Source organism: Vigna angularis, chromosome 1 (assembly GCF_016808095.1).
Source record: "Vigna angularis cultivar LongXiaoDou No.4 chromosome 1, ASM1680809v1, whole genome shotgun sequence".
In the NCBI taxonomy this organism is placed as follows: domain Eukaryota; kingdom Viridiplantae; phylum Streptophyta; class Magnoliopsida; order Fabales; family Fabaceae; genus Vigna; species Vigna angularis.
The window spans coordinates 5,134,415-5,150,654 of record NC_068970.1 but is presented as its reverse complement, the minus strand read 5'-3'; the positions used below and the strand labels follow the sequence as shown (position 1 = coordinate 5,150,654).

General features: G+C 34.9%; 2 protein-coding genes across 9 annotated transcripts; both read right to left on the bottom strand.

Annotated features, from left to right (window-relative positions):
- Positions 1-3,933: 3,933 nt before the first annotated feature.
- On the bottom strand, positions 3,934-4,641 carry LOC108337509 (uncharacterized). Its single transcript, XM_017574054.2, has one exon. It carries the CDS (start codon positions 4,488-4,490, stop codon positions 4,134-4,136), a length of 357 nt encoding a protein of 118 aa, XP_017429543.1. The 5' UTR covers positions 4,491-4,641; the 3' UTR covers positions 3,934-4,133.
- A 794-nt stretch (positions 4,642-5,435) lies between these two features.
- Positions 5,436-15,486, bottom strand: LOC108338536 (diacylglycerol O-acyltransferase 1A). 8 transcript variants are annotated; one of them, XM_017575464.2, is made up of 16 exons: positions 15,074-15,483; positions 14,675-14,761; positions 14,482-14,555; positions 14,296-14,371; positions 14,094-14,161; positions 13,612-13,735; positions 10,165-10,263; positions 9,001-9,102; positions 8,730-8,866; positions 8,030-8,111; positions 7,893-7,913; positions 7,522-7,584; positions 6,892-6,939; positions 6,284-6,346; positions 5,983-6,036; positions 5,436-5,886 (listed from the first exon to the last, which is right to left on the bottom strand). In XM_017575464.2, exons 1-16 carry the CDS (start codon positions 15,386-15,388, stop codon positions 5,776-5,778), a joined length of 1,524 nt encoding a protein of 507 aa, XP_017430953.1. In that variant the 5' UTR covers positions 15,389-15,483; the 3' UTR covers positions 5,436-5,775. The 8 variants fall into 8 exon arrangements, 6 of the variants coding, with proteins under 6 accessions (XP_017430953.1, XP_017430954.1, XP_017430956.1 ...); XM_017575465.2 differs by having other exon boundaries at positions 14,675-14,755; XM_017575467.2 differs by lacking the exon at positions 6,892-6,939 and having other exon boundaries at positions 15,074-15,484.
- Between the last annotated feature and the right edge of the window lie 754 nt (positions 15,487-16,240).

The following is a 16,240-nucleotide window of genomic DNA, read 5'->3' as shown; positions in this document are numbered from 1 at the left end:
CACCCCACAGCACAATGGTTTAGCCGAAAGGAGAAACAGAACTCTAGTTGAGATGACAAGATGCTTGCTGAAAGGAAAGAATCTACCACACAATCTCTGGGGAGAAGCTGTTGTTACAGCAGCCTACTTGTTAAATAGGTGCCCAACCACGGCTTTGATAGACTTTACTCCTGAAGAGGCATGGACTGGAGTCAAGCCATCAATAAAACATCTGAGAATATTTGGATCAATCTGTCATAAGCACATTCCAGATGAGAAGAGAAGAAAATTAGAAGACAAGAGTGAAGCTTTAATACTAGTTGGATATCACAACACAGGTGCCTACAGGATGTACAACCCGAGAAAAAAGGTGATTGTAATTAGTAGGGATGTTATTGTTGATGAATCAGCAACCTATAATTGGCAGGAATTGGAATCAACTTCAAGTTCTAACAGAATAGTTCCCAGCTGGTTAGAAGATAGGAGACCTGAGGCTGGTGATCAGATGGCTACAAATGAAGAAGTTGACAACATCAGGAAATCACAACGTACCAGATTTCCTTCCACAAGACTAATGAATCATGAGGTCTATACTGATAGAGAGATTACAGAAACAGGTGAGATTTTCCATGATGCCTTTCTTGTTGATACAGAGATACTTTCTTGGGAACAAGCTATCAGAGAAGAGAAATGGAAGGAAGCTATGGTAGAAGAATTAAAGGCAATTGAGAAGAACGGCACATGGACGATGACAGAACTGCCTAGACACAAGCATCCGATAGAAGTCAAATGGGTATTCAAAACTAAACTAAAACCAGATGGAAGCATATCCAAGCTAAAAGCGAGAATAGTTGCAAAAGGCTTTCTCCAAAAGCCTGGAGTTGATTTTACAGACGTATTTGCACCAGTAGCAAGGTTAGAGACCGTAAGGCTTGTGGTAGCTATAGCAAATGCAAAAGGCTGGGAAATCATTCAGATGGACGTGAAGTCAGCCTTCTTAAATGGCCCGTTGGAAGAGGAAGTATATGTGACACAGCCTCCTGGATTTGTCAAAAAGGGTGAAGAAGCTAAAGTGTTCAAACTCAACAAGGCGTTATATGGGCTAAGACAAGCACCACGAGCCTGGAACACACATTAATTCCTGGCTGATAAAGAATGGATTCAAGAAATGCAGGGTTGAGTTTGGAGTCTACTCAAAACAGGCACGAGCCTGGAACACACACATTAATTCCTGGCTGATAAAGAATGGATTCAAGAAATGCAGGGTTGAGTTTGGAGTCTACTCAAAACAGGTTAGTAACAATGGCATTGTATTAATCTGTTTGTATGTAGATGATCTATTAATAACAGGTAATAATGAAGAAGAAATCAATGAGTTCAAAGCAAGGATGAAAGAAGACTTTGAGATGACTGATCTCGGAAGTCTAGGTTATTTTCTTGGGTGGAATTCTCACGTGTAGATGGTGGAATCCTGGTGCATCAAAAGAAGTATGTAAGTGATATTTTGAAGCGGTTTGGCATGGAGAATTGCAACAGCACATGTACACCCATAATGGCCAACACAAAACTGACACTGCAAGCAGAGGATGAAAGAGTTGACGCAACCTTGTATAAGCAGATCGTGGGCTCACTCAGGTATGTATGCAACAGTAGACCTGATATTTCTTATGGTGTTGGATTGATTAGCAGGTATATGGGAGATCCGAGACAATCACATCTTAGTGTTGCCAAACACATATTAAGATACCTAAAGGGAACAGCAGATTATGGTCTATTTTATCCAAAGAAACACAATGAAATGAATGAAGTTCTGGAAGCATGGAGTGACTCTGATTGGTCTGGAGATCAGCTTGACAGAAAAAGCACTTTCGGATATGTACTCAAGTTCATGGAGGCTACATTTAGTTGGTGCTCGAAGAAGCAAAACATTGTTGCACTGTCTTCATGCGAGGCCGAATATGTGGCTGCTTCAGAAACTGCATGTCAGTGTGCTTGGATTGAAGCGATGCTTGATGAACTGATGATCAACTATTGCAAACCAGTGAAGCTCATGATAGACAACAAATCTTCAATCAGCCTTGCCAGAAATCCTGTGGCACATGGACGCAGCAAACACATAGAAACACAGTATCACTACTTGAGAGAGCAAGTTGATAAGAAGAAACTTGATCTTCTACATTGCCCAACTGAGGATCAAGCTACTGATATTTTTACCAAAGCACTTCGCCAAAACAGATTTCAGAAATTGAGAGAACACCTTGGAATTAGATCTTTCAACAGTTTCACTTTAGGAGGGGTGTGTTGAGTAGTTTAAATTGCAACTGTAATAACGGTCATGTAGATTTGACCAATTCCACTTTGCCTTTTTGTATATATACCAGACTGTACCATTCTCACTTAAGTTTCCTTTAATGAAATACAGTTTCTTCACTTTCAAATTCATACGCTCATTCCCTCTACCATAACTCTGTATTCTCACACATATTGCTATTAGCAGTAACAGACTAACACCTACAAAACTTTACTTATTGACATTGGCGGCACTGCACCAATCACACGACCAAAGAGGGAAAAAAAAATATATCACCCAAGAAAGGAATGGTAAATGGCAAAGATTCTTTACTTTCAAGATTCAAGAACTAGACAGAAACTTTTCAGTGTTGCATGAATGCTCTGAAATGGATATCCAATTTCTTAAAAAACAATTGCTTTATCGTTGATGAATACTGATCAAATACGATAAAGGTTGAAATGATTTAAAAGAATTTATTTTAAGTTTTACTGAAGGCCATGATTTTACTGCCCAAATTGATGAGAATGTTACTTGATGTCGAAGATGTTAAAAAGTTCACAGAAGATAAATTTGAGAAGAACAATGTTGGCATTGGTGTTTAAAGATAGGAGTTAAACTAAAGAGCTATGGTGACGATGATTAGACCATAGATACAAAATGAGTAAAACACTTCCGGAATCAAATTTGAGGATAAAGCTTGATATTTGGAAGACAAATCCCAAAGAGAGAGTCACAATTATGGGATCTTGCCTCATTTAAATTTTGAATATTTTAGGTAGCTTTTTTATTATTCCATATTTTATCTTTAATTAAGCTAATGAAATATGAAATAAATCTAGTTTCAAGTGAGATTGTTTCATTGGTTGGCCAGAAGAGCTAAATCAGTTGGTTTCACTGGTGAAAACCCTGACGCAAGGCAAGTTATGAGAGTATTTGTACCTAAGGCATTTTTAGTAAGTCCAATACCTTGGTTAATACACTAGTTGTTTATCAAATCCTGATGTTTAACTAGGATTAACTTTTCAAGAGAGAGAGAGAGAGAGAGTAGACATAAGAAACAATTATGCTTAATTATGCAAACGATGGAAGAATCGTTCAAGGGTTTAACAAGGAATTTAGTTTTGTTGAAAAACTGTAATATAAGACTTTAACATGCATAAAAAACACTTCAGTACCAAATTAACTTCACCTGCCAAATTTCCCTCCAGATCCTAGTTAGAAAAATACTATTCCAAACCCTATCACTCCTTAATATGCACCTGACTGAAGACTTCTTTGAGAAGCCTTGACAAAATGATACCACTAAAAGCAGGATGCAGCATCCAAATGTTTCTCCTGAACGGTACCATGATCATCACGCAGAAAAAAGTAAAATAAAAAGGATGTCCTTGTGGACCCCAAAACACAACCATTCAAGTAATTCAATCCAAAAGGTACATCACAGAAGGCTACTCCTATGACTAAAATTAAAAAAATTCATCATTTGGTAATGGGGAAAGGGAAAAAGGAAAACCAGTGAATCGCATTCACTTCTATGCTAGAGATTCAAACCAAAAGAAAGGGGCACAGATTGAAAGTATTAAACATTGATGCACTAAGACTATTAAAACTCTCCTGGAAACAGAGCAGAGGAAAAGTAACCAAGCTAGAAGAATGCACTCTTTACAAAATGGACTAAATGAAGACAAGAATCACAATTTCTCTTCCATATTACATTCTTTATGTGTACTTTTAGCAGGCACATAAATAAAGACTAAACAGCAAATAAATTATAAATTATATGATAGAAAATATAAATTATTGTTATATATAATATGAAACACCCCACCCACCCAGCTGAGAAAAGAAGTGGTAATTGTTGTTACCAGCCATAGACAACTCTGTTGCACCTGTCCTTGAGCCATTTAAAACTCTTCCTAAGAGACCCTTTCAGTTTTCCTTCCACAGAATACACCTTGTAGCTGGCGACCCTCTTTTTACGCTGCAACTCGGGGTCACTGAAGCTCCAACTTTTCGATGTGGACCCGTTTGTGGATTTCCCCTTCTTGAACTTGGCATCGTTGATGTTGTTGTTTGTTGTTTGGGTTTGGGTTTGGGTTGGGTGCACGGAAGAGGCGTAGGAGGCGCTGTAGCAGCGGAGATCTTGCATGCCAGTTCCATGGTAGGGCTCAATCTGCATCCTGCCGTCACCGTAGGATTTGGATCTGAAGTCTTCCATCGTCGGTGGAGATTGCGGAGAAAGGGAAGGGTGTTTTTCGCGAACAGGAAGTTAGGCAGACCAGAACATGTTTTGTTTTGTTTTTCACCGATGATTTTTTGCGTTTTCTTAATCAACTACTGTTGGGGGCGCTGACTACTATGCGTTTTGGCGTCGGTGCTAACTTTTTTATTTGTAATAAAATTAATAAAATAAAAGGGTTTTGGCTTTGGTTTTTTGAGCGTGGATCATGGAGCCAATCGGAACGTGACACGCAATAAATGTCACGTTACAGGCACGCCGTTGAAATTTAGCAGTTGGGTTGCCAAATTGGATCATGTGCTCTTGCTGCTTAATTGTGTACCCTTTTTCCATGCCAATTTATAGCTCCTCATCATTACTTACTTCCCATTAAAGAGTTTGACAAAACAAGTATTTTTCATTCACAGACCCTGTTGTATTTTTCTGCTCAATAACTTATTATTATATATATAACTAACATTTAGTGATCACTTAACCACATTATAAATATGGATTAAATACGTTTTAACTTTCGAAATTACGATAATTCATTGTTAACATAACTATTCCAGTTCGTATTACTCTCATTATGGTAACCAACACCAATTACACATAACAAAATTAATGTTTATTTTATTATCTTATTCTTATATTTGATGTTATCCTATTTTGAACACTAAGTGAGTCTTAAAAACATATTTATTCATTTATACATCAATAATGGCACTTTTTCAATTGAGAAGTTTATATATGCTAGAATCATTAAACTGATTTTCGTCAATAGAAATCAAACAAAAGGGCCCCGGAAGTTTAGTAAAATTTTCGGTTACACACAGTATTTCTTTTGAACATTCCGGAGATTATTGGTTAAGTTTAACATGCTAACTAATGCAGCTCAAAAAATGCGATATTGAAGGACATTATTCGTCCGTGGAACATAGGAGAGAAGGAAGAAATATATTTAGCAAAAACCATTTACATCTATCTCTCTAGTAAATATCATTTAACAGAAACTAGTTACAGTGTCCTTGGCAGTTATGAATGCTAGAGCATGACTCTCAAAAATGCATATATTGATACAATTGCCTGAGGGAAGGGGGTAAGTACATAGATGAAGATGAATTAGCCTCGCGAACTGGCATATCACGTGCATATTCATTCAGGGCAGAGTAGCCACTGCCAAGGTAGTATAGATGTAAGTACTCGAAGAAAACAATATTGAGCAACATAACCACATCAAATATACACGCCGAAAACTGAAAAAAACTCGTTAATAATGTAATGCCTAGCTCTGGTCAAGTTTGATTTTCCTATTCATCAAGTCGTGGTAGTAGAGCAGTACACACATAGGTTGTCCAAGGATACTGAATATGAACCAAAAAATCATATTTCCAACCTGGCATGTGGAAGATAACAAATTATCGAACCAACGAATCAAATTCCAGATATGGAGTTTTTAAGACATTATGAATCGATATGCTTATACACATACCATTGAGTTTCTGAATTTATTTTGCAGATGATGAGTGATCAAGACCAAAGGAACCTATAAGAAAAGGTATTCATCATCATGTCAATTGAACCAAAAATATGGATCCAAAACATGGCATGAATTCATTACTCCAGAGAACACTTTCTTTCCATTGGGCATAAAAAAGCAGGGACTTTTTTATACGCTGGCTTCACCTTTGTCGGGAAGTGTCGGCAAATTTGTGTTAATTTTACTGTCAAATACTTTAGTTTAATAATAGAAGGTCAGCAAACACCAGAATGATACAGTAACTTGATTTTACCTGAAACATAATTCCACCGAAAGCCCACAATTTGAATATGTGGCAAGGAACAGCAATGCACAGCTGCACTCAGAAGAAAGAGAAATCGTAAGAAAAACTCCACAACTCTGAAAGAAAACGTCGAAAACAAATTACAACACGTGCAAAAAATTATTCATGGATAAAGGAAATGGGAAATATTGGTGCCAAACTTAATACTGTGATAACCCGAGTAGAAACTAGAAAATGTATCAGTCCATTAAATATTCCGTTTGATCCATTTTCAAGATATGCAAATCGCAGTATCTAAGCATGCCAAGGTAAAGGATACAAGGTACTTGAGATTTTGGCAGCTAGATTCCTGAGGCTACATCAGGTTGTAGATAGTTCAAAGACAAGTAATATATTTAACAAAGCAGTCACAGGCCTCGTTTCTAACTTTCAATCGTCTTCCACAAAGTTCCAAACAATCGAAAGGGTAGAAACAAAGATACTCCAAGTATAAATTGAAGCAAGTTTCTTTGAGATTTCTATTGTGTAGCATGCAGACAAGCACACAAGCAGAACATCAATTTTGCCATGGTACCAAAAAAAGGAGAGAAGAATGTGCAAATAAATCAACAACACACCTCATGGAATAAAGCAGAAACCAGGAAGGCAATTAAAAGAGCAACGGCCTGTACAATGATGAAAGATCAAATCATAAACATATCCAGAGCTCAAATAAATAAAATACCACTAATGTTTGACAAAAGAAGAGTCAATCCAAATATTGACCAATGAGAAGCAACTATGTTAATAAGATATTTTTTACACCAAAGTCCAAGGGAAAAAATCACAAAAGATATATTAAACATGATTATATTTAATGGAGTTCCTTTGAAATTCTTGTTCATGTGAGTCATCGTTATGCATTCCAGAGTCATTTATCTGAAACAACAGGAACAGTAGATGAAGTTGGATTATTGTCTATCGGTTGACAACTTTCTACTCAGCCCCAAGTGCATCAAACATATCAAACCATAACATTAGTCCATAAAAATATATACATACTTTAAAAGAACTTATGTAATAGATATGTAATAGACTTATTCACGATTAGAGTAAAACTAAGACGTCCATTTCACTTCAACTATGTTAAATGTGGTATCTTACTGGCGACCTGAGATGGTAAACAAAGGCATATCCTAAAAAGTGATGTAAAGTTTAGACCAAATTAGTTTAGGATCCATCGGTAAAACAGGAGGATGCTTGATTACCTTTGGTATACCATGCCTTAAACACGGGAAATATAGGTGGCGGATCATCCATTTGTGAACAGGCTGCAATGTGAAAGAATCCACTCAATTGTATACAAATGGTTTAGAATTACATGTGATAAACAATCAACTATATGTTCTGAGATTCAGAACCATTTCTTCAATAACAGATGGCAAAACGCTGTAACTTCCCTTTCTCCCTTCTGTTAAAATAGTCTGAGATGTCAGCCCCTCATTATACAAGAAAGGGAAAGTTAAAGAAAATATACATGTTTGTATGTTGACATGAATTTCATGGTAATAAGAGACATAAAATCATTTTGCAGACAAAAAAGATGTTGATCAAAATTCAGTCTGGAAAAGAAACATACCATATTCCACATTCTCCAATACTGATGGAAGCAGCAGAACACCAAAAATACAGAAAGCGAAGATAATAGGTCAAAAATCTCTTTGATTAAAATTGAGAATAATGTAAGTAAACACCTAATAAGAACAATAAACTTACATCTTCAACAGTTTTGGCATTCCACCAGTCCTTGTAGAATTCACGATCACCAAATCGAAGAAGCTCTGCCAGTATATTTAACCTACATTGAAACAGTCACTAGAAGGATAAGCTGCCTCAAATATGAACTGAATCTTCAAAAAACAATCATAGCTAACCTTTTCTAATACCTACAAAAACGACAAGCAGATCAGCAATTATGCTTGCACAAAAAATGAGCATAAATGAAGAGTAAACTATCCTCATTGGCCACAGGAAATATATACAAACCCAAAAATAAAACTAGGGTCATAAATCCCTTATATCCGTCAGAGTTTCACTTAAATTGACCATTAGTGGCTGACAAAAGGCTATAAAGCTAATTTTAGATCTTAATAAGTTCATATTCCTGACAGCAATAATATCTACATGCAAATCTTTAAATCAGTTAGATCTTACCACTGATGATGCAATAATTACTATTGAGGGTTTTTAGTAAGGTGGATATTACTACCAGGATACTTAGAAAGATTAAATAATTACAGACTTATAACATCATCATCATCAGAAAATTGCCAGAGTTCAGAAGTCAAGGCATTAAACTCAAGAAATTAAAACAATAATTATTCAATTTACGGCAAGTGAAGATAACTTCATATTAATATATTGCAAGAAAAATGCACACATATATGCATGTTGAACAAAATAAGGGATCGTATACCAAAGGTGAAAAAAGCAATAGAACATGCAGAGCCACACATATAAATTTGGAACAGAAAGCTTCAGAACTCTTTCGATGGCATAAAGAAGGTCTCCCTTAAAAGGATGCTGTGAATTCTGTACAATAGGATTAATGTACTGCAAAAGAGCACAATCAACACAACATCAGAATACCAGTAGAAACAACAAACAGAACTGGAGAAAAAAAAATGCACAAATAAAAAGAGAGAAAATGTAGAAATGAACAAAATTTATTATCCAGTATTGCTTACTTGTTCAATAATAAAACCCATAACTCCTGTAAATATTATCAGCTTGACAAGTTGACGAAACACCCAACCCTTTCGAATATAAGGTGTGCGAGGATAGCTTTGCTAAAAAATTAGATCATAAAACAAAATACAAATGTAAATATGTGAGAAACTTTGCTCTCAAGAAAATTAAAAAAGTGCAACACACATGGAGATACATGTGTGCATGAAAAAGCAAAGACAAGTGAACTGTATAAACCTACTTAAAGAGCAACCAAGCAAAATTTTGGCAAATTACGTAAAAATGATGATGCCAAAGCCAATCTACTAATCTCACAAAGTATCAGAAATGTATGGTATACTTTATGCCAGGGAGTCATATAATATCCATTCTCTTCAAAGAGACTTAGCTTTAAATATATTAAAGTGAGAAGCAAGCACTATAATATGCAGATTGACAAACAGAAATCCAACCCCCTCCCCTTTCCTCTCGCAAGGAGCATGAGGAAGACATTGACAGGCACATTGTGTCTAGAAACTAGCAGATTGCAATTGGGAAGTACGTGAGGAATTTTGTACAATTGGAAGTATAGGGAGAGCTAGAGAAAGGATTTTGAGATTGCAGCCATAGATTTTGTAATGCAATATTTGGTGCTACAAAATGTTGGCTTGTCTATAGGCATGACAAAGAAATAGAAAAGAATTCATATGGAAAATCGTATCAAATGATCACACATAAAACTCACTGGATCAATTAATCTTGTTAGGCCAGAACTTAATTCCTTGCTTGTAAATTAGTGGGGATGGTTAGAGCAATTAATTTGATGATATGTTAAAGAGGATTAGTGAGATGATTTTATCTGAGGATTTGCTCTATTTTGAAAGGAGAAACACTTGCCACAGAATTATCCTCTTTTCATTGTCCTCATTCAATTTCAATATTCAGTACAAGAAGCATTCATTTTCTCATGTTCTGTCTCTTGGTTCCCAACAGTATGTCGGGCACTGACTAAAAACCTCAGACATATTCGCAACAAAGACATGTGGGTGAAGTCCACATAGTTGTGCCTCTAAGCAATCTAATAAGAGAAAAATGAATACAAACTGTAAAATAGGTGAATCTAATGAGGCAACTACACAACCGTTACCAATAAATCTTACTAAATTACTTGAAAGTACTGCTACCTGGTAACATAATGTAGGAGCAACCATGAAGTATGCCAAGCTCTTGAAGCTCACACTGTAAGGATAGTCCATATTCACAGTATTGGGTACTGCTTCTCCCTGTAACACAGGAAACATGTTTGAATATGTGGGGTAAACAAGTGTGTGTATATCACACATTCACACAAGTGAAAAGCTACTCATCCAGATATAAGGAAGTCATAAAAGGGAAAACAGAATTTGAATAAAGATAAAATAAACTGTACTTTAGAATATTATGAAGTTTTAAGAGAACATAATCTGTAAACTACAGCTTAGTCAAGCACAATATTCTTGTTTGAAAACTAGTCATCAAATACATCATAAACATATAGTCCTCTTTAAAGTATACAAATAAGTAGAAATGAAATTTTGTAATCAGTATCTACCAACTTATAAGTGGAAACGCTTGTCCTTATTTAGTTATTTAAATTGTCAGGAACGTGTCTTTGATACTATCAAGCAGTTTTAATTTAGTGGTTTAGTCAGTTTCTATTTCAAGATAGTTCTGATTTTGTTTTCCCATAAACATTAATAAACAATTCCTAAAATCAAGAAGCAACATCTTTTTTCAGTGTATATACACTGAAATACACAATAAAATATATGCTTCAGCATTTCCCAAATAGAAAAATTCACACTACTTCTCTGCAACTTTTATCTTCCAACATTTTTTTTATCTCAATTAAAAGCCAACAATTGGTACAAGAGTTTTCTTTTTAAGAGACCTGTGAAATGGATACTGAATAATGTTTCTCACATGTTACTCCTCCTATCTTTGTGGGGAGAACTGTGACCTTTGGATTTGTGGGACACTGCAGAAAAGGATTAAGTAAACAATTCTTGGAGTGGGACTTATTTGTTAGGAAATTTCACTTAAATTCAATTGGTTTTAGGATGAAATCTAACTTCATATCAAGGCCTATTTTGGTAGGCTCTCTTGGTTTGGAAAACATATGCAAAGGTGGGGTGTTCGGAAGGCCCTCATTACTCGCCTCCATTGTTGGAATGCAGCTTATAAACTTGCTTACTGCCAATTGGTTGGGTTAAAATTTGACATGGCATCATAGCCTACAGCCCGTCTTGATAAATCATCTATTGGGAAGTCCCACGCCACCTACTCAATTATTGTAGTGCAAATTTTATACTTATTGGGCAACTTTGATTGAGACCAATTAATTTTAAGATGAAATTTGACACATGCTGCCCAAAAATCCCACCGTGGATTTAATAAAGCATCACACGGAGAGAAAAATCAAGGCAAAGTCATGCCTTTTAGTCGATGTTTTCCATACTAGAGTCATAATCCTTAAAGCATTAAACTTAATTTAGGTCTATTGGAAGGAAGAGTACCCAGGAGACGAAAGGATTCAAGAGATGAAAGTGTTGAACTTAATGATGGAATTATTGTTGCAAAGAATGTAATCGTTTGAAACAATTAAGGATTACTCAAACAAATTACTTAGCATTGACAATGAGGATAAATTATTGGGTAATACATTTGGTGATTGCATAACTGTAGAAAAAAGTCTGGTTATAGTGCTAGAGCAATATGAAGTGTCAATAGCTGCTTTGGAAAATACAAAAGGATTTATCCAAGATCACTTTGGTCAAAGTATTGCATGCCTTTCAAGTCCAAGAGATGTAATGGTTAAAGGAAAAGTATCCACCTTGTCAGAACTAAGGCAAAATGGGTCACCAACCATTTAAATGTAGGAGAACAGCTGATGCAACCATTGAGTATAATAAAAAGGGATTTGGACTTAATTATATGCAAAAACACGAAGAACTACCTGGTAAAGTGGAAAAAGCTATTGATCAAGAGGAGGAAAAGTACTTGTTTGCTGCTACATGTTTCGCTAAAATAGAATCAAGTTAGAATTGGCTTACTGATAGTGGTTCTGCGAACCACATGACAAACAACAAGGATCTATTCAAGGAACTAATAATGCAAGCACGTTAAAAGTTCAGGTTGGAAATGACAATATATTGTCTGAATGGAAAAGAAATTGTAACAACAACAACCTACTCAGTTACAAAGTTAATTTCCGGTACAGTGTATGTTCTTAAAATTGACAGAATTGTTGAGTGTCAGATAACAACTTGAGAAAGGTTAAAAAAGTTTTCTTTGAAAACAAAAGTTGTTTGATTAAAGATTTAGATGACAAATATATTCTCAAAGTAAAACTGGAAGGGAAAAAGCTTTGTTTTAAAACGCATTGATGGAGGAGCAAAATTCTTTTCCAATGAAAGATAATATCATTGAATTGCGGAGCAAGGGACAAAAATATTAAGCTAAAAATATTAAGCTAATTTCAGAATAAGTCCCAAAGTTGGCAGTGGTGTTACTAAACAAAAAAAATAAAGCTATTGAGCAAAAATGCACAAACAAGCTAATATAGTTGAGTGAAAATGCTCTAAGAGAAAATTTGTTTGGAGTCTAAAAAAGAAGACAAAATAAAGGAGAAAGCTGCAAAAGTGGAACATGGTGGGAAGTGTTTAAAAGACTCTGATTGAGAACTTATTCATCAGGTTGAACTTTTGAGGAAGTTAGAAGTTTGCCACCTCCAAGGCAAGGAGGAGTGTTTGGAACTTGCTTCAGATGCTGCCAAAAAGGTTTTTGTTTGAATAAGTCAATTGATAAATTGATAAGAATCTGCCATCATGTTGTTAGTGGTTTAGTAAGTTTCTGTTTTTAAGATATTTCTTTTAACTTTGATTTCCCTTATCAACAATAACTCCTAAAATTAAGGAGAAAGAGTTTTTTAGTGTATTTAATACTGATATGCATGATAAAATATATGCTTCAGCATTATCCATAGAGAAATATTCACATAAATGTTATCATGTTAATAACTTATGTCTTGCATGAACTTATGTTTTGTTTGGTGTATTTTGAACTTATTTAATAGTATTGTGCTACTTGACTTAGTTACTTTGTTATGTCATTTATAGGTATTTAAATATTTTTTATACAAAGTAAACTCTTACAAATTTGAGAATCGAGTTTACAAAGCTTTTCTAGTTTAATAAATCAAGGACGGCTCAAGAGTTCGGAAGGCCTAAAGCAAACTTAAGAAAAATGTCTTTTCTAGTTTTTTATTTTTTTTCTGGAGGCCTAAAGTATTAGTACTAAAATAAAATTGAGGCCTTTTTTTCTTGGAGGCCTAAAACAATTAGTACTAAAAAAATTTTGAGACCTTTTTTCTTAGAAGCTTAAAGCAAGGGTTTTACTTGCTTGGGTCTTGAGCCAACCCTGACATAAACTCTAGAGTTTTACAATGTTACATTAGACCATGTTTGGTCAAGGAAAAATTAGATGAAAGAAAAATCAGAAAGAAAAAACAAAACAATGAAAGAAAACAAAAAAGAGAGAAAAGTTGGCTTAGAAAAAAAATAAAATTCTCTCTACCGAGGGTATAATATTACCTTTTCAATTGATTTGGTAAGTTGTCTCATATCATAGTTCGTATGTGCATAAGACACCAATTTTAACCAGACAACGCAAGAAAGTAGCATTAAAGTGACACCCGATAGAAAAGCAGAATCACACCTGCAAAGGAATGTTACAAGTCAGTATAATAATCCATCTGCCCCATCCTTATCCATGAAATGACTAACGCACAACCATGAGAATATTTTATCCCTCAGCAATCATCTTCATTGCACAATGTTCATATAGCAATCCAATAATAATTAGAAAGGTAATTCAATTTCATCATCAGTGCAGGAGAGTGACAGTGTTTGTAATGTAATGTAACACCATTATCAAGTATCAACTTAAAGTCATATTCTATAACAAAATTCTTTCAAAATGGATGGTGTAACAACAAATGTCATAACAAAAAAGGAGCCAAGACTGCAGACCTAGAATAGATTTTGAAGAATATATGCCAAATAGCTAAACTAACCTGAGAATTACTAAAATTGGATACAAAACTGAAGCTGAGGTAATGATTATATGAAGTAGAACAACGACCTGCAACATTAAAGTCGATATAATATTCCTGTGTATAGAGATATTGAAGATTATTCGGTTAAGAATAGCACATTACTACTAATCATATACAGTAAATGAAATTTAACAAAAGCTCGCATGGCTTGATCACTTACTGATTCAGGTATACACTTCCGTTGTGCCAACTTCTCCACTAAAAACGCAGTAAAAGGAAATATCACAAGAGAAAGGCTGTAAATGCGCACAATCACAACTGTTACAAAACATTTCAAGAAACAAACCTAAAAATAATTACACAGCACGTAGTTTATCCTCATGAGAAAATTCATGAAGGGCATTACCAACACATGAAAAGGGGCCAGTCACTCAATGAATATGAACTAAACCAAAAGCCAGACTTGATCAAAAAGCCATACTGCAATAAAACACACAATAAGAGTGACAATAAATACCGAACAGTCAAAATTAAGGCCATAAATAGAATAAAGAAAATTGTTGCAGGTGAATGGACAATTAAAGAGGAAAGAGCGAAACCTTCATTAGATTCTCGATGATGAGTCTGCTATTTACTGCAACAAGTACTACGATACAGAGGTTGAAGAGGCCCGCATGACTCTGCAGCTGATTGAATAATTAGTAAACAAATACAATTACAGAGTAGGTAAGAAAAATCCCTGATCCACCAAATGTATTAAATTCAAATCATAAATTGATACCAACTAGTTTATGGTACAGATAAATGAATCAATCAAACTCCCACTATCAGTTTCATAAACTATTTAAAACACCTCAAAGACGCTCTCATTCATGACCGTGTTTTTTATTTCTTTGAGTTGTTAATTATGCCCAACGGGAGCAAAACAGCAAGGTTCTGTTCATTTTCAATTAGCTTCGGAGTTTAAGCATCGTTAACAACGAGTTGACGGCCAAAACCTGATGGAAAATGCTGTCGGAACTGAGAGGACTTTCCCTGACTTTACGGTGAGCGGGGACCGAAGGCCGGTAAGCGAAGTCGAGGACGGAGGTTTTATCGTCATGCTTTTGTGGTGGTTGTGAATAGCCGACCCCGCTGTCCACGGTGTCCATGAAGTCATCGGAACCGGAATCCTTGACCAAGTCTTCGCCGGAGCTGTCGGTGGACTCCGGCGAATTGTAGAGACCACCAGCGGAGGTGGCGGTGGGCCTCCGGCGCACGGTAGAATGCTCGATAGCAGTGGCTATGGTCTCAGGCTGATCAGCAATCGCCATTGAAGAAGAAAAAGAGAGTGGGATTACTTCCTCAGTCTTCTCAAGAAGGAAACAGGTTTCCCGTCTATTGTTTTAATAATAATTAAAATTAAAATCTGAAGAGAAGAAACAAAATTTCCTCCTATATATAAGGGTTTACCACTCATTGACCGGTATCAATATGAAATTTTCCCAAATTAATATTGATTCGTTTGTAATAATAATATATTAAACTATCTTAGTAAATTAAAATAACATCTTTAAATTAATATATTTTCAGATATCCTTTCATGTGTGTTATACAGATTAAAATACCAGTATACGTATGAATATTTTTAAATATATAAATTATATTTTAATTATCAATTATATAGATATTTTGAGCATACATTAAATTTTAATTAATATTTATTAAAATATTGAAATTGAATTAGAAAGAAAGTTTTAAAAAGGAATATATGAGGGTAGTGGTGATGGTGATGTTTGTTGGGTTATGATTAGATAAAGATAGAAAGGAATATGGTTATTCCCATAAATCTCTGAAAGAGGTGGTGAGATGCTAATTTATGACAAAAAGAAATATTTTTTCCTTAAGAAACTTTTCATTGAAAAATTAATATGTTTTTTCTTTAAGAAAATTATGATTTTATAAAATTTTATTAATAATAAACCTAAAATATATATCTTTATATATTTTGTCATTTAGAGTATGAGACCAATTTCTCGCTTTTTTCTATGGTGGAAAAAAAAACAGAATATGAAAGTACGACGAGTTCTTAAAGGTTTTTTCCTACAACTTTTAAGATATGAAAAAAAATAAAAAATATTTTTGTTCTACTTTCTTTCTATTACGTTTCTATATAAATAAGATTT